This window comes from Pseudorasbora parva, chromosome 24, assembly GCF_024679245.1.
Source record: "Pseudorasbora parva isolate DD20220531a chromosome 24, ASM2467924v1, whole genome shotgun sequence".
Classification (NCBI taxonomy): Eukaryota; Metazoa; Chordata; class Actinopteri; order Cypriniformes; family Gobionidae; genus Pseudorasbora; species Pseudorasbora parva.
Window position 1 is genome coordinate 4,250,295 of NC_090195.1, and position 27,213 is coordinate 4,277,507.

At 37.9% G+C, this 27,213-nt stretch overlaps 1 pseudogene and 6 gene segments (V, D, J or C); 1 reads left to right on the plus strand and 6 right to left on the minus strand.

The window, feature by feature from the left end:
- The window catches only part of LOC137064113 (Ig lambda-3 chain C region-like), a 35,994-nt gene extending 19,488 nt beyond the window's left edge, over positions 1–16,506 (plus strand). Inside the window, 2 exon segments of the C gene segment in view lie at positions 14,775–14,826; positions 16,055–16,506. Of these exon segments, the coding sequence occupies positions 14,775–14,826; positions 16,055–16,368 (366 nt within the window).
- LOC137064078 (immunoglobulin kappa variable 4-1-like) lies at positions 1,487–2,095 on the minus strand. The segment is given in 2 exon segments: positions 1,487–1,851; positions 1,939–2,095. Coding segments are annotated over 2 exon segments (378 nt in total).
- LOC137064260 (Ig kappa chain V region S211-like) lies at positions 5,182–5,762 on the minus strand. The segment is given in 2 exon segments: positions 5,182–5,516; positions 5,604–5,762. Coding segments are annotated over 2 exon segments (384 nt in total).
- A 688-nt stretch (positions 16,507–17,194) lies between the features above and the next one.
- LOC137064236 (Ig kappa chain V-III region PC 7183-like) lies at positions 17,195–17,744 on the minus strand. The segment is given in 2 exon segments: positions 17,195–17,529; positions 17,640–17,744. Coding segments are annotated over 2 exon segments (384 nt in total).
- Positions 17,745–20,789: 3,045 nt separating this feature from the next.
- On the minus strand, positions 20,790–21,535 carry LOC137063863 (immunoglobulin kappa variable 4-1-like). The segment is given in 2 exon segments: positions 20,790–21,383; positions 21,471–21,535. Coding segments are annotated over 2 exon segments (381 nt in total).
- A 4,345-nt stretch (positions 21,536–25,880) lies between these two features.
- Positions 25,881–25,997, minus strand: LOC137064304 (5S ribosomal RNA; annotated as a pseudogene).
- A 729-nt stretch (positions 25,998–26,726) lies between these two features.
- Positions 26,727–27,213, minus strand: LOC137064285 (immunoglobulin kappa variable 1-39-like). The segment is given in 2 exon segments: positions 26,727–27,058; positions 27,159–27,213. Coding segments are annotated over 2 exon segments (387 nt in total).

Sequence of the window (27,213 nt, forward strand, 5' to 3'; positions counted from 1 at the left end):
ATATGCTGTTATTGATGGACTTCTGTTGGGTTATCTGGTCTTTAGTTTTTTTTTGTGATTAATTTGTATAGAATATATTGCTAATTCTGACTGCCATACATGGATGAACTTAAATCAGCACTGGGTAACTTTTGCTCTCGGGGTTCCCCTACAGTTGGGATAAAATAATGTCCTCAACTACTGTCGTAAGCTCTGTAATCCTACAACAGGGGATGCCATCGCGCCTGCATTTGTTGACATGACAACCCTGATAGCCCTGAACTAGTGATGCGTGGGTCGTCTCAGAACCCGCGGACCCCGTATGTCTATTTAATGGTCGCGGCTGCGGGGCGGGTTGTAAAAATATATACAGTGGTGCGGGGCGGGCCAAATAACTTCATAAAGCGTCCCCGCGGGTCGGTGCAGCACTAACAGTTCCCCTGAACACTGCAGGAGGAGTTCACATGCAGGTGTTCTTCTGGCGTCGCGTGTGAAATGTCTTCATCCCAGGTACAGTCAGTGGCTTATGTTTCAGCATGTCATATGAATATAATTTCATGGGTTTTATTTTTTTCAAACGCCAAATAATCGTGATGCTCACGTTTACAAGCCAGCATTATTATAGTAGTCTATTGGTTACCGTTTTACAGAATCTACATGATACTTCAGTTCAATGTTTGAGTGGTAGCTCACCGTAACAAGCAGGACAGCATCGGTCGGGCACGCCTCCTTCAGCTCACGCCAACGAGCAAACACTGGGCCAATGTTGATCCTCGTCCTGCCTTTAATCACATCACTTTTTCGTTTTCTCTTATTGCTTTCCTCCAACAAAACCTTTTCTTTCTTATTTGTCTGTTCTGCTTCGGACATGACTATATTATCCGACGAACAAAGTTGGGCTCGCACGTCCGAATGTAAGGAAGTGTGTGTGTTGGTGGAAGTGACGTTTATGCCGTAAAGCAGTCGAATTTTGTAGTTCTTTTTGTTCTCGGGTTCTTACCCGAAACCCGAAGTTTAAAAGTACGATTAAAAACGATACAGACCCCATCAGGCTATGGCAGACGTGTCATTCAACCTATTGTAAGTCGATTTATCATCACAAGAGTCTTAAAAAATATATTATGAAGTTTGAAAAGTTACCTAGTGCTGATTTAATAAATCAATAGACTTATTAAGCTGATCAATCAGACCATGTTTATGACACTGCTGATGCAGTTTAGAAAGGAGAATATTTTAAATCATAAATGCAGAAACTGAACAATGTGGTGAAGGATTGAAAATATCCACTGAAGTGAAGACCAAAAGTGACTGAATTTCTGATTGAAGGATGTAATGATAACAGCAGACAAGAAATCACTATCAAAAGGTCAAAAACTGAAGAAGCTCATGTTCAATAAGATCATATTGAGATTTCTTCACTGTTTTGTGTGTGTGTGTGTGTGTGTGTGTGTGTGTGTGTGTGTGTGTGTGTGTGCGCGCGCAGCTGCAGTTTCAGTTCAGTCACTGTGACTCTGACTGACAGAGGTTTTTGTACGACTCTTTATCACTGTGTGAACACATTAGTGTTGGTGGAGTGGAAACTCTGACAGTAATAATGTCCAGCATCTTCAGTCTGGACTCCACTGATGGTCAGAGTGAAATCACTGTTAGATCCACTGCCACTGAATCTAGATGGAGTTCCTGACTCGAGGCGGTTGGCCCAATAAATCAGGAGTTTAGGAACTTCTCCAGGTTTCTGTGAGTACCAGGCTAAAAAATCATCAGAACCATCATTATAAACATCTCTGCTGGTTTTACAGCTGATTTTGACCGTTTGTTCTGGTTGAGCTGTCATTGAGGGACTCTGAGTGACGCTGATCTGTCCTCTACACTCTGAAACACAACAAGAAGAAAATACACTCAAAACTTTGACAATATACTTGAAGAAATGAATTGATATCAAACTTGTGCTCCACAAACCTTGAGCAAACGCTGTGAGAGTCCAGATGAAGATGATGATGAAGGTCATGTTGATGAAGATTGTTGTGTGTGTCAGTGATGAAGTGTTAAACTCACAGCACTATAAACACTCTCACACACTGAAGCATCTGATCAATATGCAAACACACTCCAGATCATTTACATGAAGACAGTCACTCATTAACACACACACACACACACACACACACACACACACACACACACACACACACACACACACAATATACTTACTGAAGTGAGAGTAAAATAATAATTTGATCTTCTAAAATGTTTTACAAAAGGCATCATTTAATTGATTTGAATTCTGATTACACTTCAAGACCAGCTTCTTGGCATTGATATTGATTTCGATTCAGTATGAACTGTAGCCTTCATATAAGGAAATAATCTTTTGTTGAATGGTGTTAGCACCAGTGGCGGCTTGTGGACCATTTTCTAGTTGCAGCTGTTTTTAAGAAGAAAAAAAAAGTTAACAGAGGGAAACCATATTAAGCCAGAACATATTTTAAAGGCTTGAAACATATTTTAAATAAAGATTGTTGGATAATTGTTTAAGCTCAGGATTAAGTTTGATGATGATTCTCACACAACTGGTAAATTAAAAACATTTTTCATAGTTCACAATTTATGCATGCAGTGATCATGTACACAATTGATCATGTCTAAATATTTATTCAAATGCAAAACCTACAAACAAGTAAGCAGTTATGACCTGCAATAATCTTTTGAACAACCAGATTAGTAGACACATGAAGAGCCATTCAGGCACCTATAGTGGGTAAATCATGGCATCGCAAATGAAAATAATTATTTTTGGTTCAAGGTTACCTCAGAATCGCCTCTTTGCATTGGAATTCTAATGAAATTATAAAATTATTAAAAAATTTGTGATCTAATGATTTTAAAAAACTACACTAATTGTAATATAAATAATACAAATATTAGAAGAAAAATATTTTAAGTGGCCATTATGGACCATAATTATTGCACAAATAGTATTTAGTATCAAAAGATCTCCTCTAAATAAATTATTATTTAACTAAAATATAGAACAATAATTGAAAATTAGTCAAGGTACATGGTCACATTTGACCACCAAGGAGTATGAGTGTGACCAAATAGCCTAAGTAATATCGGCAGGTTTTAAATTCAAGAAAAGCATTAGCCTAACATTAATTGTCGACGCCATTTAAGGTGAAAGTCATGTGACCAAGAGGAGTGTCATTAATTAAGACACCTGTTGTGTTGTGTGAGAATGGAAGAATCCCCGGGTGAATGCAGGAGCACATCTGTGTTGACCGAGCAACCTGTAGAAATAAAACAAGATGAAAGCTAAGGATTGGCGTCACATACGTTTTTCCTGCACTCAGCTCCTAGCGGTTTTGGATTGTGTTTATTGTGCCGCTACAATTTAGTCAACAGCATGTTTGTTCGTGAACGCTATGTTATGTATAAGTCAACTTTGGATTCAAGGAAGAGGCCCTCAAGCTTTAAACTAAAGGAAGCGCAGCGCTGACCAAGTATCGCCCTGCCGACGCTGGATTATTGCACAGTTGGACTTTCAAATCATCAGGACCGACGTCTTTGGATACGTTTGCTGTTGGTGAACCGGTAGGACATTGGGTTATGTCTTCACTTGTGTTTACGGGTGATTTGAAACGCGGTAAGGCTATTTGCTGTTTGTTTGCGGTTGGTGCAGCACAGCTGTTGTGTTTGGTGAATCGTTGTTTAGACCGCTGGGCTTTGGTGAAAGAAAGAACAAAATATTGGCGAGACGTGTCTGCTGAGATGCGGTATTTTGGATGGTGTTCTTTGTTTTGGGAAGTGTTTTAATTGTATGATTGACGCGCTGAGGTGTGTGTGCTTCAGTCATGAGTGTGATTGAAGCTGGTGCTGATGTTGAACCTGAGCAGGACAACTGTAAAAGAAAAGTTCAACTCACAGCAAAGGCTTTGTTTTTATAAACTTGAGCAACTTCAGATAGAACAAAAAATAACCGTAAACGTGATTAAAGACCGTATTCTGAAAAAATGAGAACGTTTCAGCTGTACGTTCTGAACTTAACTTTGATACAACCTTGGAGACGGTCAAGCTTCATGATTCTGTAATCCTGTTATTGACTGGTGACGAGCAAATAAAACAGAACGAGTGGTTCTCAAAGATGTAAAGTGATGCATTTATAAAAGCTAAAGCAATGGATAAATGGATTTGAGAGGTCAAGTGGTAATGACCAGGATCAACAGTTGAAAAAAAGCAGCAGAATGTCCTTCAAATAATTAAAAGAACCAGAATGTCTAAATTTCCATGCATAATCAAGATGATATAAATCCAAGTGACAGTATTTCTAATGTTGGGAAGTTAAGGATAAAGTCATGATGATTGGCTGATCTTAAAATATCTAACTTATGGAAGTCAGATAATATTCCATTTCAGTCCCTCAGAAATGAATGTAGCCATAATCACCAGATGATTTTAATATTTATTTATACAGTCTCGTAATCTACACACTGCCTCTGCACAGAGGTGGTGTAACAAAGTTCAGTTCGGGTAAGAAAGGAAGAAGACCGGGTCGGCTTTGAGGAGACTCAGTAAACTTTTATTTCTTTGAACCAACTAAACAACACGCTCACTAGCGTTTCTCAATAAGTCAATACTTTTCTACTTTCTAATTTCACTGCTTGAAAAACATCTTTATGTTTCTGGTAATACTACACAATGACTTTACTGTGTAGTTTAATGTACAAAACGATACAGAATACGCAATTGTTGTTTATTGATTTGATTTACACTCTACTTTCTCTGATTCTGAGCATATTTGAGTCAAACCCGTCTGTCCCAGGACAGATCAAAGTCTAATAGAGCTGATTTCAGGTCAGTTTTGTCAGTTTTTTTTAGTGTGTGTGTGTGTGTGTGTGTCCTTTCTTGTTTATATTACATTTTAGGGCAAGCCAGCAGTCCCAGCTTTTCAAAATGCTTATAAATCATACAGGATGATTTTTTTTTTTGTGAAAGTAAAAAGGCAGAATGTTTCCTGTGATGGGTAGGTTTAGGGGCAGTGTAAGGGGATAGAAAATACAGTTTGTATAAAAACCATTACATCTATGGAGAGTCCCCACAAAGATAGTGAACCAGTCGTGTGTGTGTGTGTGTGTGAGTGTGAGTAGCTGCAGTTTCAGTTCAGTCACTGACTCTGACTGACGGAGGTTTTTGTACGACTCTTTATCACTGTGTGAACACATCTTTACTGTTGATTTCATGCTTACTCGTACAGTAATAATGTCCAGCATCTTCAGTCTGGACTCCACTGATGGTCAGAGTGAAATCACTGTTAGATCCACTGCCACTGAATCTAGATGGAGTTCCTGACTGGAGGGTCTTTACATAACGAATCAGGAGTTTAGGAGCTTCTCCAGGTTTCTGTGAGTACCAGAATAAACCTTCATCCCCATCACTATATCTGTACACATCTCTGCTGGTTTTACAGCTGATTTTGACCGTTTGTTCTGGTTGAGCTGTCATTGAGGGACTCTGAGTGACGCTGATCTGTCCTCTACACTCTGAAACACAACAAGAAGAAAATACACTCAAAACTTTGACAATATACTTGAAGAAATGAATTGATATCAAACTTGTGCTCCACAAACCTTGAGCAAACGCTGTGAGAGTCCAGATGAAGATGATGATGAAGGTCATGTTGATGAAGATTGTTGTGTGTGTCAGTGATGAAGTGTTAAACTCACAGCACTATAAACACTCTCACACACTGAAGCATCTGATCAATATGCAAACACACTCCAGATCATTTACCTCATCACAGGGGCATCACAGGAAGATGGCGGAACGCGTGGTGCACGCTGACAGCAGGGCAGGAGTTGCAGGTGCAAACGATTCCGATTCTAAACCAAAAATTGGTGATAAACCTGATTTTAAAGTTAAATTTGATCTTAAACTTAAAGGGGGGGTGAAATGCTGTTTCATGCATACTGATCTTTTTACACTGTTAAAGACTTGGAATCCCATACTAAACATAGACAAAGTTTCAAAAGTTAAGGTGGACGTTTGATGGGAGTATTTCTTTGTCAAAAATACTACTTCCGGTTAGTCATAAGTTTCGGCAAGTTTTTTGAGATCATGCGTCCCCATTGACGTTAGTGGGGGCGGAATTTCCTTGTATGGGCCTTACGGACAATTCTACCGGAAGCGCGTGAGAGAGAGCGAGGGAGAGAGCGAAAGCAACAGCCTACGCCCATCAAAGCGCTGGTTTGTAGGATGCTAAACAGGTGATATAACCAGTAGCTACTGACTTACCCACTGATAGGCCGGCGGTCGATCTGTATTAGCACTTTCCTCACGCGACGGGCGAATCACTTTCCTCACTGAGCGAATCACTTTCCTCACAGAGCGACTCACTTTCCTCACGCGGCAGGCGAATCACTTTCCTCACTGAGCGAATCACTTTCCTCACAGAGCGACTCACTTTCCTCACGCGGCGGGCGAATCACTTTCCTCACTGAGCGAATCACTTTCCTCACTGAGCGAATCACTTTCCTCACGCGGCGGGCGAATCACTTTCCTCACTGAGCGAATCACTTTCCTCACAGAGCGAATCACTTTCCTCACGCGGCGGGCGAATCACTTTCCTCACTGAGCGAATCACTTTCCTCACAGAGCGAATCACTTTCCTCACTGCAGCGCGCTGCTGCACACGTCATTATTTAGCTCCGCTCACACGACACGCCCCCACCCGCTCGGCTTTTTTCGGAAAGACTCGGAACAGCGCATCTTTCTTATATAATTATAAAAAAAATAAAGACTTTTCGGAGATATGCAGGATGCAATGCTACTCTATAGGTACTCAAGATTGACATGACACTGACTGAAACTGAGTGTTTCACCCCCCCTTTAAACAAAGTCAATCTACTGCTGACTGGACACAGAAGTGCTTTGTTGTTGTTTATATTGTTCTCCTCTTGATTTTATCATTGCGCTGCTGTTGGCCGACAAACATATATCAGCGGCGACAAAACAAGCAAGCTGTTGTTACTATTTTTGACTCAAGTAGTCAGCTCACTTCTTTTTCCGTGATATTAAATAACGGGAAAGCGGCTTTACCAACGAAGCAATTGCGCTCAATTGAAAGAAGAAAGCCATCTCAACTCTTCCGAAGGACAATAAGCTATTTAGCTATCACTCTTTTGTTGGCGAGCGATATTCATCAAAACCCTGGACCTAATTTTGACCGTGATGAATTACACCCTGCTGGAGTTTGCAGACGGCAAGGTACCGGTACTTTTAAAGTGCGTGCTCAAAATGAGATCAAGGAGAGCTTACATCTGTTTAAAACAATGAATCATTCAAAAGTTCTATGGGATCCACGCTCCAAGCCTAAAGGATTACTAATGGGACATTTAAATATCAGAAGCGTTGCTTCAAAAACTGAACAATTGGAACAGTTACTTACAAACTCGAATTTCGATTTGCTTTGCTTGTCTGAAACGTGGTTGACAGAATCATCGCCGAATACTGCATACTTGGTCCCGGGATATAAAGTCTTCAGAAAGGATCGAAAAGTTGGGAAAGGTGGTGGACTCCTAATATATGTGAAGGACTGCATAAAATGTAAGGAAATTGAATTTAACACTTTAGTAGATATAGAATGCATTGCTGTAACAATTGTTTTATCCCCATGCATGGCATTTACTGTTGTTGGTGTTTACAGACCTCCATCATCAAGTAGTATATTTTATGATAATTTAAGAAAAGTTTTAAAAGGGTTTGATAGAAGTAAGGAACTAATTCTGTTTGGGGATTTTAATGTAAATTGGATAGACAAATTAAATAGAAAAAAGCTTCAGGAGATAGTAAGTCAGCTTGATCTTGCACAGTTAATTCAGGGCCCAACCAGAGTTACTTCATCATCTAAAACTCAAATAGATTTAATATTTAGTAACAAACCAGAAAGAATAACTAAGTCAATGAATTTATTAACAGGGTTATCTGATCATAACCTTATATTAGTAGTAAGAAAATTAACAAAACGTAGGTTACAATATCAACAAGAGAAAGGAAATGTGCTAAATATTATACCAAAAAGATTGCTAAATGAATTTGAAGAGAAATTAAAAAAATTAAACTGGAATGAGATTCTGTACACAGATAATGTAGATGATGCTTCTGAATGTTTAATGGCCAGAATTAATAAGGTCAAAGGTGAATTCAGTAAGAATGTTAAATTCACTAGAAAGAAACAGAATTTACCTTGGCTTAATGAACAGCTATGGAAGTTAATGAAACAGAGAGACCATGCCTTGAAAACAGCACTCAAATCTGGGTTGGCTCATGACAGAAGAACATTTCAGTGCCTACGTAATAAAGTTGTAAAGGAATTGAGAAAAGCAAAAGCTAAATTCTTTATTGAAATTATAAATGATGCAAAGGGCAATAGTAGACAAGTTTGGGCAAATATGAATAGAATACAAAAGAAAAATAGTAACAAAGGAAATAAAGATATTCAATTACAAGTTCAGGGAAATTTAATTCAAGACAAGCATCAAATTGCTAGTGTATTCAATAATTTTTTTATAGATTCAGTCCAAAATTTAGCACAAGGGTTTAGCGCAAGAAATAAGGACATTGTGCCATTAAACTATAATGCTCCTATTTTTAATATTTCTGACGTATCCGAGTCTAATATAATACACATTTTGGGTCAACTTAAGAGTTCTAGGGCTAAAGATGTCTTTGATTGTGATTCTACGTTTGTTAAAAAGTATACACATGTTCTTAGTACACCCATCACTCATCTGGCTAATTTGTCAATAAAGCAATGTTATTTCCCGAATGCTTGGAAGTCAGCAGTAATAACACCGATTTTAAAGAATGGTGATCCTACTAATGTAACCAATTACAGACCTATTAGTATTCTTCCAGTAATTTCCAAAGTCATTGAAAAGGTAATTTGTAGCCAATTAATAGAGTTTTTAAATCTTGGTTCTTTTCCTCTACATCCAATGCAGTTTGGATTTAGGGCACGTCATTCCACAGAGACGGCAAACTGTTACTTTGTTGAACAAATTAAATCCAGTCTTGATGGAGGAGGTGTTGTTGGTGCTGTCTTCCTTGATTTTAAGAAGGCTTTTGACACTGTAAATCACTGTACTTTTATCTAAATTGTCAAAGTTTAATTTTTCTATTAATACATTAACATGGATGGAATCATATCTAAACACAAGGAAACAATGTACAAGAATTAATGATACATGCTCATCGTTTTTTGACTGCACTATTGGAGTCCCACAGGGATCTATTCTTGGACCAGTTTTATTTAGTTTATATATTAATGATCTACCCACTGTGTGTCCAGAGGTCCAATTTCAGATGTATGCAGATGATACAGTAATTTATACCCATGCTAAAACAAAAGAGCAAGCTGCTATCAAACTGACTGCTGCACTGGATAAAATCTCAGATTGGTTAAATTACTCTTGTCTTACTCTTAATGTGAGTAAAACAGTGGCAATGTATTTCTCTATTAAAAGAAATGATAAGCATCATCCAGATATTTTAATTAAAGGTGAAGCAATAAATATTGTAGAGTATTTTAAATACCTGGGTATGATTATAGATTCAAATTTAAATTTCAAGAAACATGTGAAAAAGGTTTCTAGATGTGTTAGAGCAAGCTTAATGGTTTTCCGGAATATTAGACATCAGTTACCTGTGGCTGCGGCGAAGCTTTTTATGCATACAATGATTTTTCCACATTTGTCGTATTGTGCTACAAGCTGGTCTCAAGCAAATGTAACAACATTGAAGCCATTATATAATTTCTATAAGCAAACTGTCAAAGTCTTAGACAAAAAATCAAGGAGTTATCATCACTGCATTATCATCAGAAATTATAAATTATTGACGTTTGATAGTTTTTTATTCTTTGCAGATATGTGTTTGATGTACAAGTTAATTCATGATCTTGCTCCACCACCTCTTAAACAGTGTATTACTTTCTGTAAAGACAACTCTAGGGAAACCAGGGCATCTACTAGAGGCGATTGTTCAGTAAAATTAAAAAAAACTGTATTTGGACAATCTGCATTCTCATATAGAGCAGCAGAAAGATGGAATTCATTGCCGGTTCATATTAGAGATTATACATCATTTAGTATTTTTAAAATGGAACTTAAATTATGGTGTAAGAAAAATCAGTTATGTGATCATTAATTATTTTTATTATTGCATATATGTATGTATGTATATGTGTATGTATGTATGTATATGTATATATATGTATGTATGTGTATAGATGTATGTATGTGTATGTATATATGTATATGTGTGTGTATATATGTGTATATGTATGTATATGTATTATATATATATATATATATATATATATTTTTTTATATATATGAATTTCTATCTGATTCAATATTTCTGATATTCTGATATTATTATTATTATTATTTTTTATTTTATTTATTTATTTTTATTTTATTTATTTTTTTTTTTCCCTTCTTCTTTCTTTCTTGGATTGTAATTGAATTCTGTAATTGTATTGAACATCATCCTGCCCAGGGACTGCAGATGCAAATTAGCTATTTTAGCTAACTCTGGCACAACATTTGGGTTGTGTATGGTCCCTGTTAAATAAATAAACTAAACTAAACTAAACTACCTGAAGACAGTCCCTCATTAACGCACGCACACGCGCACGCGCGCACACGCGCACACACACACACAAATCTTTTTCATAACATTCAATCTTACATATTCAAGACCAGCTTCAGTACACTGTAAAAAAGTGTAAAAATAAGGCACAATGTACTGTATGAATATGAAGGAATTTTCCGTATTGGTTTTTTATATTTTTCCATTTAATCTGAATATCTGCTGGAAGATTTTGAGCATATTTTGTACTGTAGTTGAATTGAAACATCAAATTTGTTAATCCCCAAAATATGGTGATGTATATGCTGTCATTGATGGTGGGCAGCTCCTGTTGGGTAATCTGGCCTTTAATTTATTTATTTTTATTTTTTAATATGAATTATTATATTAAGTCTTAAGTTGAAGAATATGCATATAGATGATGATGTTAATATCTGCATTATGAGGGATGAACAATAGACTTATTAAACTGATCAAGCATGTTTATGATGCTGGTGATTCAGTTTAGAAAGAAGAATTAAAAATTAAATACAAAATTAAGAAAATAAAAATGTGGTGAAGGATGGAAAAATATCCACTGAAGTGAAGATCAAAAGTGACTGAATTTCTACATAAGGATATAATGGATAACAGGAGACAACCCAGCAAGCAATTTTGCGTCTAAAAGACGTCTAATAACCGTCTAAACACAGCCCAGACGTCTAGGCTAAATCAAGTCTAAACTTGGGCTGTCAGTGAAAATCTAATAGACGTCTAATCATAGCCCAAAATTAGATGGCTACTGAATGGCTACATCTATACGTCTAATAGACAGCAAATATGGGTCTAGGCTAAATCAAGGCTAAATTTGGGCTGTCAGTGAAAATCTAATAGACGTCTAATCATAGCCCTAGTCATCAAATAGACGGCTAATGAATGACTAATATATACATTTAATAGACAATAAAATGGCTAAAGGATTCTTTTCACTCAAATATAACAGTAAAATAACAATCAATCAAAACACATTAAATATAAAAGTTTTATTTAGAAAGAATATTAACAACAGAAACAACTTAAGATAATACAAAAAGATTAAAACATAAAAATGACCAAATAAAATGTTAAAAATAAAATTAAAAATAAAATTAGGATAAGAAATATTGAATATTAACAACGTAATATAATAAAATAAAATATAACAAACTCTGTTGCTGCTGGGAAGTCGGTCATCATGGCATCTGTCAAATAAGAAACAAAACATTGCACAAGAAAAGCTATGTTGACATCATAATTGTTTACTTTATTTACAGTAATTGTGATGAAGTCATTCTCTTTTGCTTGGATGCGCACTAAAGCTGGGCTATAAAAGGTTAAGATACATGTATGTGACATGTTTAAAGAGAGAGTCATCATTTACTCACCCTCAAGTTGTTCCAAACCTGTATGGGTTTCTTTCTTCTGTTGAACACACACAAAAATATATATTTTGAAGAATGTTGGTAACCAGACATTTGATGGTAGCCACTGATTTTCATTGTAGGAAAATAAATACAATGGAAGTCAATGGGGCCCATAAAGCTTTTGATTACCCAGGTTCTTCAAAATATCTTCTTTTGTGTTCAACAGACAAAAAGAAACAACTTGAAAGCGAGTAAATGACAGAATTTAAATTTTTGGGTTTAAAATATATTTTAGCCATTATGTTGCATTAGAACAATGAGGTACATGATTGGAAAAGCATTGAATGGTTTAAGGCAAAAGTGAATTTCTGATCTTCTGCTGCATTATGAACCATCCTCTCAGGTCATCTGGGACAGGTCTGCTTTCTGTCCCCCGAGTCAAAACTAAACATGGAGAAGCAGAATTCAGTTTTTATACATAACATATCTTGAACAAACTCAAAGAAAACCTGCAGTACTGTGGCAACTCTTCATTTATTTTAAATCATTTCAAAAAGACTCATATTTTCATATAATGATGCAAAGAGTAAAAGGATATTTGTGGCTTTCATGACAAATTATTATAGGTTGCACATGTTTCATGTTCAACCCCTTGAAGGTGTACATGTAGCATGCTAACCACATGGCTTCATTCTACAATATTACCTAGCTAAAATCTCACCGTTCATACACGATAACAAATAATGTATATAATGAGCATATGTCAAAATGAAAACACAGATACTTACAAGGCCAAATAATGTCCTTTAACGTTTGCTGTTGCCCGTTGTTGTTCTCCGTTCTCGTCCTCCTCTTGTGTAAAAAAACAATCCACTCCAACCGACAGAAATGTGTTTCGCGATATCTGCCGTTGCCAGTAGTACAGGCTACAGTTGCCATCTAGCGGTTGAGAGTTGTATTTTTTTTTATTTTATTTTTTATTTTTTTCAAATATATCTAGCTTACGATTTTCTTTGACTGTCTTACATTTTAAGTGAATGTTATGCGGGACAGCAAAGCTAAAACTAATTCAAATGTTTACAAATGGGTGGGCTAAAAGCAGACTACACACAGCCCGTCCAATTCAGAGCTAAACCGTGGCTATAGATAGACCATGACATGAAATGACACATCTTGCAGATATTATTGACAATGCGAACATGATGTAATATTAACCATATCATATGCTACATTGCCAAAAACTACAATTAATCAGTTTAGTCTTTTGACTAAAAGTGGGCTACGAATAGCCGGTCTGTATAGGAGCTAAACCGTGGCTACGCACAGCCATGAATATATCTCGTTAAAGAAATGAAACCAAACACCTTGTAATCACTGTTAACTTTGCTTACATGATGGAATATCATACATCTCACAAGTTATTTGGACAAAAATTACATGTAACCAAATTCAAGATTCTTTTGGCTAAAAGTGGGCTACTCATAGCCGGACTATATCAGGTCTATAGTAAACCTAGACGGTGAAATGACGGCTATTGCTTGCTGGGAAGACTTCTAAAAGATCAAAAACTGATGAAGATCATGTTCAAGAAGATCACGAGTCGTTTCTTCACTGTTGAGTGTGTGTGTGTGTGTGTGTGTGTGTGTGTGTGTGTGCGTGCATCTGCAGTTTCAGTTCAGTCACTGTGACTCTGACTGACGGAGGTTTTTGTACGACTCTTTATCACTGTGTGAACACATAACCACTGACAATGTGGCGACTCGTACAGTAATAATGTCCAGCATCTTCAGTCTGGACTCCACTGATGGTCAGAGTGAAATCTTTCCCACCTCGTGCTCCATTCCCACTGAATCGACTGAAACTGTTACCGTAGCGATCATTTACAGCATAAATGATGAGTTTAGGAGCTTCTCCGTGTTTCTGCTGATACCAAGCTAAACCCCAGCCATCTATCCCAGTATCAGTTTTACAGTCTATGGCGGCGTTTTGTCCTTCAGAAACCGTCACAGCTTCAGGCTGAGTCACAGTGATTCCTCTGGACGCTGTTGACAACAACATGAATGTGTTTCAGCAAATCAAATGAACATTAAAGACTCAAAGATGACCAGCTGTGACTTCTGTTACCTGGAATAAAAGCCGTCAGAATCCAGATGAAGCTGCTCAAGAGATTCATGGTGTTTGCTGGTTTTGTACCGCGGTCAACAGCAGTGTGTTATAAAGTGTGTGAGTCTGAACGCTATAAACACTCGGAGCGCTGAAGCACGTGCCGATGCAAAGTGAGTCTGAGCAAAAACCCTCTGGAGGAAAACACACTTGAAGATGACCACATGCAGAGGAAACGGATGATCCTTTGTGAGTGTGTGTGTGTGTGTGTTTAGAAATCATTTCTCTTTTACTCTGCGTGAGGCTCTGGTTCAGACTACAGGTTTCTGATGAATCAAATGTTTTATCACTAAAAGAAAGTATTTCACTGTGAACTCCATGAGAGGGCAAAGGTCATTCCAGAGGGCAAAGGTCATCAAAACTTAACTGCATGTTAATTTAGAAACTCCTTAGATGTGTTAAGATCAGCTCAGAGTCTTTCTGATTATATTTATTGAGATTTAATAGTTTTCATGCATCAAGAGACATTTAGAGATGATGAAGCGGTTTATGTGAAAGTCACTTCAGTCCAATAATCGTGTGTGTGTGTCTCGTCTCTCTTTCTCTGCTGGAGTGTGTGTTCATTTGAGTGTGACGGAGGTTTTTGTACGACGCTTTCACTAGAATGAAGCACTGTGGTGGACTTTCGGTGGAGGAACTAAACTGGTGATCAGAAGTAAGTCGTTCTTAAATTATAATAAAAAAATGAGTGATGTGTTTTTAAAGAAAGGGAGGTTTAAGGATAAGAACATTTGTCTACAATAATCTTAATTCATTTTTAAAAAATGATTTAAAAAGCTGCATTATCATGTGTATCATCATATTTAATTTTATTTTATTAATTGTTTGCACCAACTAAATATTTTCGACTATATTATGAATGTAATATTTGCTGATATTCTGTTTCAAGGCATATTTTATATTAGCAGGCTTTTTAATGTTTTACATTACTAACTCACACTTAATGTATGCTAACATTTCATCGTATTTCACTTAAACACAATATTTTATGATATTTGCAATTATTTCTTAATATATTTTAGCATGACACAAACTGGATAAAATATACAAGATAAATTTAATTTCATCTGTCATCATCAAAAATAAATTCAGCTGATGTTAAACTGAATCATTTACCAAACTATTAAGTTCACTTATAATGAATTATTATATATTATGTTTATGAGGAAGTGTCCTGAATGATGATTATTCTCAGAACACAAATAATGGAAACGCTTTATAAACTCATTTGTTAACATTAGTTAATGTATTAACCAACATGAACTAAACATGAGCAGCACATTTGTTCCAGTATTTATTAATCTTTGTTAATGTTCGTTAATAAAAATCCAGCTGTTCATTGTTTGTTCATGTTAGTTCACAGCGCATTAACTAATGTTAACAAACACAACTTCTGATTTTAATAATGTATTAGTAAATGTTGAAATGAACATGAACTCAGATGAATAAATGCTGGAGAAGTTTTGTTCATTCTTAGTTCATGTTGACTAAAGTAGTTCTCTAATGTTAACTCATGAAACCTTATTGTAAAGTGTTCCCCAAATAATATTAAAATTGGTTTAAACATTTTACTCAATTCAGAAAAGAACAAATTCGCATTAATTGTACAGTACATCACGTCTGCTTCAGATAACTGATTTATTTATTTGTACATATATATTGTACTTGATATATTTAGTAGCGGTGAATATTTTATTTTAATGGAGAATATTTCTAAAATGAATTTGGGATAGTTTGTATGTGGTTTATGAATGAAAGCAGTGATGTGGAATTTCTGTACAGATGAAGTTATGATTTTTACTGCATTACCATCTCTGACCTCTAACACAGACGTTAATGTTGTGTGTGTGTGTGTGTGTGTGTGTGTGTGTGTGTGTGTGCAGCCGGGCTCTCCGTGAAGCCCTCCGTGTCTCTGCTGCCTCCCTCTTCTCTGCAGATCTCTGGAGACTCAGCCGCTCTGCTCTGCCTGCTCAGCTCTTACTCTCCACAGGGGGCGACGGTGAGCTGGACGCTGGACGGGTCAGAGGTCACCGATGGGGTTCAGACCAGCGCAGAGAGTGAGCGGGACGGACGCTACAGCCGCAGCAGCGTCCTGAGCCTCAGCAAAGCAAGCTGGGAAGCCACAAATGGCTTCGTCTGCAGAGTAACACATGACGGAGCTCATCACGAGGCCTCGTTCCTCAAGAGCTCCTGCTGATGTTTCTCCAGTGAAGACGAGCCGTATCTGAGCGTCCGGCAGGATTCACAGCAGTCACGTGATCTACAGCTCAATACTGAAGCCGTCTGTCAATGTGCTGCCATTGCTGTTCATTCAATAAAGCTTCTGAACGCCTTACATTTGTGTTGGACTGCATCATTGATCAGTGTGTGTCGGTCATTCAAAGTCCTGCGCTAAAGTTTCAGCTGCTTTTGATTGATTGTAATAGTTGAGAACAGCTGCATTTAGCAGGAAATGTCAAATGAAGCTCTTGGGGTTTGAACATGGTCACTGGAGACGGAGCTGCTCTATTCTGAGAGGATCACAATCACTAAACCTGCCAATGCAAATGAGATTTACACCTCAAACTCACAGTTTCACTCTTTGATTGGTTCAACGCTCTGAACTGGAACACTTTCACTTCTGCTCATGAGAAATGACTTATTATGAGATTAATAAATTCATAATCAGCTTGAGATGAAGGAGCTGCTTGGAAAAACGCTCAAAACATCTTTATGTTGCTGATACACAAAGCCGTTACTGTATAGTTTAATATCAAAACAAAACAACATATGATACTATTATTGTTTGTTTGATTTCATATGAATTTACACACACTGTCTTCTGATTATGAACATATTCAAAACCGTATGTCAGGACAGATCAGAGTCTAGAGCAGATTTCAGTCATAAGTCAGTTTTTAGATTGTGGAGTGTGTGTGTGTGTGTGTGTGTGTGTGTGTGTGTGTGTGTGTGTGTGAGAGCAGCTGCAGTTTCAGTTCAGTCACTGTGACTCTGACTGACGGAGGTTTTTGTACGACTCTTTATCACTGTGTGAACACATAGTTACTGTTGATGATGTGTAAACTCTGACAGTAATAATGTCCAGCATCTTCAGTCTGGACTCCACTGATGGTCAGAGTGAAATCACTGTTAGATCCACGGCCACTGAATCTAGATGGAGTTCCTGACTGACGGCTGCTTATTCCATAAATCAGGAGTTTAGGAGCTTCTCCAGGTTTCTGTGAGTACCAGCTCAGAGCAGGTTGTCCATTATAACAGCAGTCTGGATCTCTGCTAGTTTTACAGCTCACAGCGACTGATTGTCCGGTTTGAGAGAGCAGATCTGAGGGTTGAGTCACTGTCACCTGCCCAACAGATTCTGACAAGAGAGAAAGATTAGAAATCACAAACACTTTTACAACCATAGATCTTCTCAACACACATAAAGATATCAAGTAAATAACGAATGTAATCTTGAGCGATACAAACCTCGACATAATACTGCCAGCGTCCAGATCAATATGGTGATGAAAGTCATGTTTGTTGGTTGTAGGTTCAGTTCTAGTGAAAAACAGTTGTTGATGATGTTTGATGTTTGACAGAGTTATAAACACACACACAGACTGAAGCGTGTCGCTCATGTAAAACACTCTCTATGCAAATGTTCAGGCGACAGATTTAAGTTGGTTTAATGGGGGTCAAAATGACCATTTCCACCTGAGATTTGAAACCAAATTAGACAGGGTAAAATAACTTTACAAAGATGGCAGCATCATTATTCAATTTTTACACAGATATTGTTAGGTCTATTAGTTAAATCTTTTGACTTTATCAATCTTTGTTTCATTATATGCCAACAGTGACAAAAAGCACATCTTGTGTTTTTTTGCCCCAAGTTTGCACGCCTGTAACTCAAGAAGTGTTAAAGAGATCTTAATATCCTTTTAGATTCTGGTTTTTAATAAACTTTCCTTTGGCATCTTTATTTTAAAGGCCCTCAAAGTTCAATCCCAGAGATATGGAGATCTTAACACGGCTCCACAAGTAAATTGTTCAAGTCAAATGTAGGCCTACATACTTCACAAACCAGATGTGGGTCCGTTTGCATACAGCTGATATTTTTTTCTTGTAAAGAGGAATATCTAAAGAACAAATAATGTTAAAACTAGAAACGTGTCTTGAATTTTCTGTTAACTAAATTTCATAGAACATACCTGCCATATTCCTTTTCCAAAGTGCCAGTGTCTGTAACTCAAAAAGTATTCAAGATATCTAAATATCCTTCTTGATTCCCATTCTTACTAAACTTTCGTTTTAAAATATTAATTTTCAAGGCCCTACATAGTTCAGTCCCATAGATATGGGGATCTCAAAGCGGCTCCATGTTCAATTGTTGAATTTGACCCATATTCACAAAAAACTAAATTGGGTCACTTTGCACACAGCTGATACTTATTGCATTTAAAGAGGAATGTTTGAAGAATTAATAATGCTTAAGATAGAAATTGATCTTGTTTCACTCTTAAAAATAATTGCATTAAACCAACTCTCTGAGTACAAACTGAGTTCCACTGAAAAGAGTTAAACTGAGGCACATTAAGCTGCTCTCAAACATGTATAAGAATCTATAAGTTTCATAAGATTGACAATCTGAAATGACACTGAGATATCTTTAACACTTCTTGAATTAAAGACTTGTAAACTTCAGAATTGTTTTTGTCAGCAGCTCCAGGCACTCCGATCTCATTGGTCGGCCAGTTTTTAACATGGCACATCAAACCAAGAAAACATGTATTACGCTTTTACACCTTCTGTTTTGCGTTTCGGTGTGCACACTCACATCGGTGACCTTAATTTAGTCACGGGGCGTTAAACGTCGGCGATAAACGTCCTGCTGTAAAAGTCAAAAGCCCCGTTTCCACCACAGGAACTTTACCCAGGAACTAGGAACTTTGGGTGGTACTTCGTGTGTTTAGACCGCAGGAACCAGGGTAAAATTGAAGTTCCGGGTAAATATTTCCCCCTCCAAACGGCCCTGCTCGCGAGGTAGTACTTTTTCAAAGTTCAGGAACTTTCGAGGGCGGGACTTGGGCGCTGAACATGCTGATTGGTTGAGCTCACGCAGTTCAACCGGCATTTTTAAAAGTCTTTTGCGAGGTTCGTTCTGCGTTCAGTAAATATCAGTCTTTGCTCTCTGTCTGGTGGCGCACGGTCGTCTCAGCCATCTCACGTTCAATGTCCGTAATAGCTGATAATAATATACATTGTCATTTTAAATCTAGCTTTACAAGCTTTCTGAATATGCTGCAGCTGCATGCTGCTGAATCTGCATATTAGTGCTCTTTTCTGTCATTGTTAATTACCTCTTTAGTAAACCTATACATAACCAGCAAAAGCAGCAAAGCTTGAATCTCTTCCATACTCGTTATTAATTTTTTTTCACCATGTAAACGACCTGACCGATTACTTTTAAGTGTGTGTCCTTACATGACGTGACGGCGCGCGCCGCGCTCATGTTGACAAGAGAGGAAAGTACATTTTTCTGAGGGGTAAACTTTTTATTTCGTAAGTTATGAAGATAATGTTGGAGTAATGACACAGCGTATATTGCCCCAGGCAGTTTTTACTTTAACTGCGCCTGACAGAAGATTTTTTTTTCTGAGATGATTATTACACTTTACAACAAATAGCTATAAATAATACTGTATTAGTCCTGGTGGCCGTTAAGAGTTGCTATGGCTACAGTCAACACACTCCAGCTGCTGGAGAAAACAGCGTTGACATTTTTGGTGCGGCAGACAAACTGCATGTGACAAAATGATTGCGATTGAAAGTCATCACATGTAAACACCAGATCGGTTTAGATAACGTCTCATGTAAACAGATCACTAAATCTTTCAATCGGTACACACACAAATGATTACTGTCCTTCACTGATTTGGAGGAACAGTCGCGCGCAGTCCTACATCACCGGACTAATTTGCCTAATCTTCTCGGAACTTTATCGCGGTCGAAACGCAGACAGCTGCAGGTCTGGGGGGGAGAAAAGTTCCTGTAAAAAAGTTCCTGGTACAAATAGTTCCGGGTAATTTTGGTGGAAACGGGGCTAAAGTATCGGCTGTAGCTGTGCAAAGTGACCCACATTTGTTTTGTTTTAAAAATTAACCTTTTCTACGTGTTTTTATTCTTATTTTCAGTGTTTTCGGTAGGAAAATCATTGTAAAAAGTAATAAATCATGCGTTCAGGAGCTTGTCCAGGTTTCTGTCAGACCAGCTGAATAAGTTTCTCCTGTTCCAGTTGCTCTCCATTAGATCAGAGGTTTGTTCATATTCCTCAGTTTACACTGAGGTTTATCAGCTCATGTTATCGTCACACACCAGTGCGGACCTTCTCAGAGATTTATGAATAAGTTTTCATTAAAAATTCAGTCAAAAGCACAAAATGTTTAATTATCATCTTATCGGAGGCTTCTGATTGGTGCAGAGGAGGGAGAGGCGTGTCTAAACTGAACTGGTTGATCAGGGCTACGATTAAAACAAGCTAATATAAAACTCTTACTGTCTGCAGTCACGAATACAGAGCATAGTATACAAAGGACATGTTAGGATGAGACACTCAGATGAAATAACCATGGAGTATTATGAGAATTATGGTCTATTATTAATAAAAGACGACAACTAGAGCAAACTGAAATCACTCAGATCTCAAACGTGTGACTGATCTATAAGAGCTCAAAATCTCTTTCTGACCTCTATAATTATTAAGAGTGGCAGCTTCATTTGGATGGTTTTATTTCAGATGCTCGTGTGACGATGATATTTCACATCCTCCTTTGAGCAGCTGCAGTTTCAGTTCAGTCACTGTGACTCTGACTGACGGAGGTTTTTGTACGACTCTTTATCACTGTGTGAACAAATTTTTACTGTTGATGTAGTGGTAACTCTGACAGTAATAATGTCCAGCATCTTCAGTCTGGACTCCACTGATGGTCAGAGTGAAATCACTGTTAGATCCACTGCCACTGAATCTAGATGGAGTTCCTGACTGGAGAGTGCTTGCATAATAAATCAGGCGTTTAGGAGCTTCTCCAGGTTTCTGTGAGTACCAGGCTAAATGATGATAACCACTAGAGTAAAACACATCACTGCTGGTTTTACAGCTGATTTTGACAGTTTGTTCTGGTTGGGCTGTCATTGAGGGACTCTGAGTGACGCTGATCTGTCCTCTACACTCTGAAACACAACAAGAAGAAAATACACTCAAAACTTTGACAATATACTTGAAGAAATGAATTGATATCAAACTTGTGCTCCACAAACCTTGAGCAAACGCTGTGAGAGTCCAGATGAAGATGATGATGAAGGTCATGTTGATGAAGATTGGTGTGTGTGTCAGTGATGAAGTGTAAAACTCACAGCACTATAAACACTCTCACACACTGAAGCATCTGATCAATATGCAAACACACTCCAGATCATTTACCTGAAGACAGTCACTCATTAACACACACACACACACACACACACACACAACAGCTTCTAGTTTCTGTTGCTCCTTTGAAGGTTAAGTGCACTAAACTTAAATCCGAAACATTGTTAAATGAAACCTCTCGTGCCCTTCGACAGGTTTGTAGATGAGTGGAGCGCAAGTGAAAGAAGGACAACCTTCAAGTTCTGATGAGATTTTCAATGAATTTTCTGTCTAGTTATCAGAAAATAGCCAAAAAAGGACAATTATTTTTCTGATGTTTTTGAAAAGAAAGAAAAAAACATTATAAACATAGAGTCTCATTAATATGCTGAATTCTGTAATTAATCCTCCTGTTGACTTTCTTAATTTTTCTTTACAAAGATGTGAAAGTTTTCTTAAACGTTTTATTGAGAAGACTGATGATACTCAATCATTCTGATTATGACCCATCGTACCCATCTACATGCTCTGCGGTCTTTAATCCGTTTGTTTCTCTTACAACCCTGGTGGAGATTATTGAACATTTGAAGCGTACAGCCTGTTCTCAAGATATTATTCCTACTCGCGTTTTTAAACAAGCTTTTAGTGTTATTGGTCCGAGTGTCAAGACTATAATTAATTGTTGTTTGGCGTTGGGCTCTGTTCCTGTATATTTAAAACATGCTATAGTGCAGCCTCTTATTAGGAAACTTCACTTGTCTTGGATCCTTCAGTTTTTTTCCAATTTTAGACAATAGTAGTTTTTAACCAATTGCAGACCTTTTTGGAAAACAATTCAGTGCGTGAGGGTTTCCAATCAGGTTTTAGGGCACATCACAGTACAGAATCAGCACATTTAAAAGTCTTCAATGATATTTTATTAACTATAGATTTCAGAGCTTCGGCAATCTTAGTATTATTGGGTCTTAGTGCGGCGTTTGATACCGTCGATCACACTGTTCTGGTTTCTCGTCTAGAGCAATATGTCTGAATTCGAGGAATGCCCTTCAGTGGTTTAAGTCTTCTTTGTCAAATAAAAGCTTTGCAGTCAATGTTGGGAATTCTTGTGGCCCTCGGATCCGCTCTCCTGTGGGGTCCCTCAAGGGTCCATTCTTGCTCCATTTCTTTTTTCTTTTATATTTGCTCCCGATGGGATCTATTTTTAAAGGATTAGTTCACTTCAAAGATTAAAATGAAAATTGCTCATCTGGCACTGCTATCCGCGCACCAGTGATTGCGTCGGAAAGGCCATGGTAGACGTAGGCGGAAGTACTGCTCCTGTGTTTATAAAGCACTTGTGCTAAAACTAATACAAACGTCCTTTAGCAAAATAAGGTAAAACAACGATGTCAGATGATTTTTTTATTTGAAGATGGAGTGTTTTTTCTAAAGGGCGTTTGTATTAGTCCTCACACGTTCTCTTGGGACGGTACTTCCTCCTATAGCATGACCTTTTAGACGTGATTATGCAATCCGTGGCGAGCTGCAGAGCAGCGCAAGATGAGCAATTTAGGTTAAAAAATATATACCATTGTTTTTTTTTGTTTTTTTTTAATGGCAGATGATTTGGCTAGATAAGACCCAATTCCTCGTCTAGGATCATGCAGAGCCTCTGAAGCACTTCCTTTAAAACCTTTTGGATGTCATTGAAGTCCATTATGTGGAGATAAATCTGGAATGTTTTCCTCAAAAAACTTAATTTCTTTTCAACTTAAGAAAGAAAGACACAAACATCTTGGATGAGATTGAGTAAAATATCATGAAATTCTCTTTTTGAAGTGAACTAATCCTTTAAGAAACATAATGTTTCTTTTCACAGTCATGCAGACAACACAGATTTATCTACCACTGAAACAGAATAATAAAAATGCCTTAACTTCTCTTTTAGCCTGTTTAAGTGATATAAGGCTGGATTTCTTTACATTTTTTAAAACTCAAAGGAAAAAAAAGATTATTACATTTGGACTGGCTGATACTATTAATCTTGGTCCTCTGATCTCGTATAATAAAACATGGACTTGAAAAAGTAATTTGTGCTTTTATTTTTTCAAGACTTGATTATTGTAATTGTCTGTATATAGGAGTCAGTCAGGTAGTGTTGTCAGTGTAACAATGTTTGTAAATATGGGAAGGAAGGAGGCGGGAACCGGCGAACGCTCAACCAAAAGTCTTTAATTCAAAATAAATAAACAAAACGAAAGTAACGCGGGCAGCCCCTCACGTAAGACTGCCCGCACACACATAATAAAACATGAACAAAAATATAACATAAACTCCAGGCCTGGTCCTCTCGTACTTCTCTGGTGTCGCTCGTCCTTATGCCTCCGCGCTTCCTCATGAGAGGACTCGAGACGCCCCGGTCTCGCTCACTCGTCCACCTCGCCACATACCCCCATCGCCCCTCGCAAGCTGGAGGGTACACCCGAGAGGCCGCCTACTCCCCCCGGGGGGCCCAATCTCTGGAGACAGAGTGACAGGACTAGAGAGTGGAGAGAGAAAAATAAAATAAAAATTCTGGTCTGGTTCCCGGACACATTGCCGCTCGGTCCTCAGCCAGCCAAGAGGCTCGTCCTTGCGGAGCCATGCGATGGTGCTGGACGCTCGGTGGACATGGCACGGCAGCGAGCTCTCCGTCCCACTGATCTTCGAGCCCGATCTCACGAAAAAGCGTATGCGTATGCTTAGGATGAGTGTGCAATCTCATGGAGTCTATACGGCAAAATGAGTTTTGGCATGCATATGATACGCACTTTATGGCGTATTATACGTACGAACCCACCCCCCCCATCCTACCTAAGAGCGTGTCATATGCATGCCATAAAGTGAGTAGCATTTTCACGCCAAAACTCATTTTGCCATATAGACTCCATGAGATTGCACACTTATACTATTGATACGCATTAGCATGAGATCGTGTTGGATCTTCACTTGCTCCAGCACCATCTCACAGCCTTTCTCCATCCGCGCTGCCCGAACTCCTCAGCACTGCGAATCCCCCTCAGCAGCGAGGGCTCTTCGACAGCATGTCCCTCCTTCCTCCCGGGTTTCAGCACCAATGTAAAAATGTTCGTAAAAATGAAAAGGAAGGAGGCGGGAACCGGCGAACGTTCAACCACAAGACTTTAATTCAAAATAAATAAACAAAACCAAAGTAACGTGTCCTTATATGCCTCCGAGCTCCCTCATGAGAGGAGGTGGTGCTCATTTGCACCCACGCCCCGGTCTCGCTCGCTCCTCCCATGTCTCTCGCTCCTCCATCTCGCCACACAAGTACACAAAAATGAGAGCACATTACTCTAATTTTATCATCACTTCATCAGTTGCCAGAATGTTTCCGAATAGATTTTAAGATTTTATTGTTTGTTTTTAAATCATTAAATGGGTTGGCGCCACTTTAAATTTTCAGACCTTCTAGAACGGCACCCATCTACTAGATCTCTTAGATCTCTCTGGTCCGCTGCTTTAACTGTTCCTCTGATTAACCCTTAGGGGTGACCGGGCCTTCTCGGTAGAAGCAGCTAGACTGTGGAATCTTTTACCTCAGCATGTTAGAGCAGCTATATCAACTTTTAAAACTCGGTTAAAAACTCATTTAATATCTCTGGCTTTTATTTTACTGCGTATTGAGCCATGTTTTACATTGATTTCTGTGTTTTACTTTGAATTGACCTCTGCGTTTTCAGTTTTATTTATTTTTATCTCTGTACCACACTTTGGGCAACTGTATTAAATTGTGCTTTATATAAATAAAGTAAAGAAAGTTACTGAAGTGAGAACATCTTTTTCATGACATTCAATGTTTTAATATTCAAACTGTTAAAAATAAAGACCAGCTTCAGTTTATTAATCTGAATACACTGTAAACCCTAATGTTGTCTTTACTTAAACAAATCAAGTAATCTTGACTAAATATTACTAGTTTAGTCAAAAAACTCAAAAATATAAATTAGTATAACTTATTACCCTACAAAATACATAAACTTAAGATTTCAAGTTGAATGAACTCAAAATCATAATTAATTAAAATAGCTCGCTCTGGTCTTGCTTTGATGTGAGAGGCCAATGGGCAAATTTGGCCAGGATGCCAGGGTTACACCCCTACTCTTTATTGAAGGACATCCTGGGATTTTTAATGACCACAGAGAGTCAGGACCTGAGTTTAACGTCTCATCTGAAAGACGGTGCTCTTTGACACTATAGTGTCCCCATCACTATACTGGGGCGTTAGGACCCACACACACCACAGGGTGAGCACCCCCTGCTGGCCTCACTAACACCTCTACCAGCAGCTACCTGGTTTTCCCAGTTGGTCTCCCATCCAGGTACTGACCAGGCTCAGCCCTGCTTAGCTTCAGTGGGAAACCAGTCTTGGGCTGCAGGGTGATATGGCTGCTGGTAATTTGTATTTTTCCCATTTGTCTTTCTCAGTAGATTCTGGTTTGTAAAAAAATAAAATTCTCAACTTGTTAAACCAATAAAATTTCTCATTTGTATTTTTATATTGTTTGTTCAATAAAACTGGATATTGTTAGAACAGTCTTTAAGTTTCTAGACTGAAAGTGACGCTTGACTGAGTTTTTCTGCACGTTAGAAACTAAATGATTTTTCTTTTTTCAGTGATTTCATAATTAATCAGCAAATTTACCAGAATGTGAACCTCTGCTTTATGCCTTTCATACAAGACTAGATGTGTGATTTTATTAAGACTCAGTCATTAAAATATAATTGTGTCTTTGAGCTCTTCTTTATGTCCTTTCTGTCTCAGGTCTTTCTCTAGATCAGGGCTTCAGCTCACAGTTCTTAAATAAACTTCAGTCAATGGAGCATGAAAACACCTGCAGACACTTGAAGAACAAGAACATGCGGCCCAATGATGAACCTCACAGATATAGTGTTATATTAATTAAATAAGATAAAGAGTGTTATAGATTAATGTATTTAGCATGTAAAAAAAACTGAAATGAAAGCTTATATTTAATTTAATATTCTTGAAAACCCTTGTGTGTGTGTGTGTGTGTGTGTGTGTGTGTGTGTGTGTGTGTGTGTGTGTGTGTGTGTGTGAGCAGCTGCAGTTTCAGTTCAGTCACTGTGACTCTGACTGATGGAGGTTTTTGTACGACTCTTTATCACTGTGCGAACACATATTTACTGTTGATCCAATGGCGACTCATACAGTAATAATGTCCAGCATCTTCAGTCTGGACTCCACTGATGGTCAGAGTGAAATCACTGTTAGATCCACTGCCACTGAATCTAGATGGAGTTCCTGACTGGAGGGTCTTTACCAAATAAATCAGGAGTTTAGGAGCTTCTCCAGGTTTCTGTGAGTACCAGGACACACAGGGTGGGCTGCAGTCTGTTGCATCTCTGCTGAGTTTACAGCTGATCCCAACAGTTTCTCCTGGTGTGGCAGTTTTCACTGAAGGAGTCTGAGTCACTGTGATCTGAGCTCTACAGCCTGAAAAAACATCAGTCCATACAAATATATTATTTGGCATTTTTAAGCTGTATTAAAATTATATAATTTAAATGATTTATTTGAAAGTTATACTGTTCACCTTGTAGTATAAAATAGTATAAAAGAGTCCAGATGAAGACGATGATGAAGGTCAT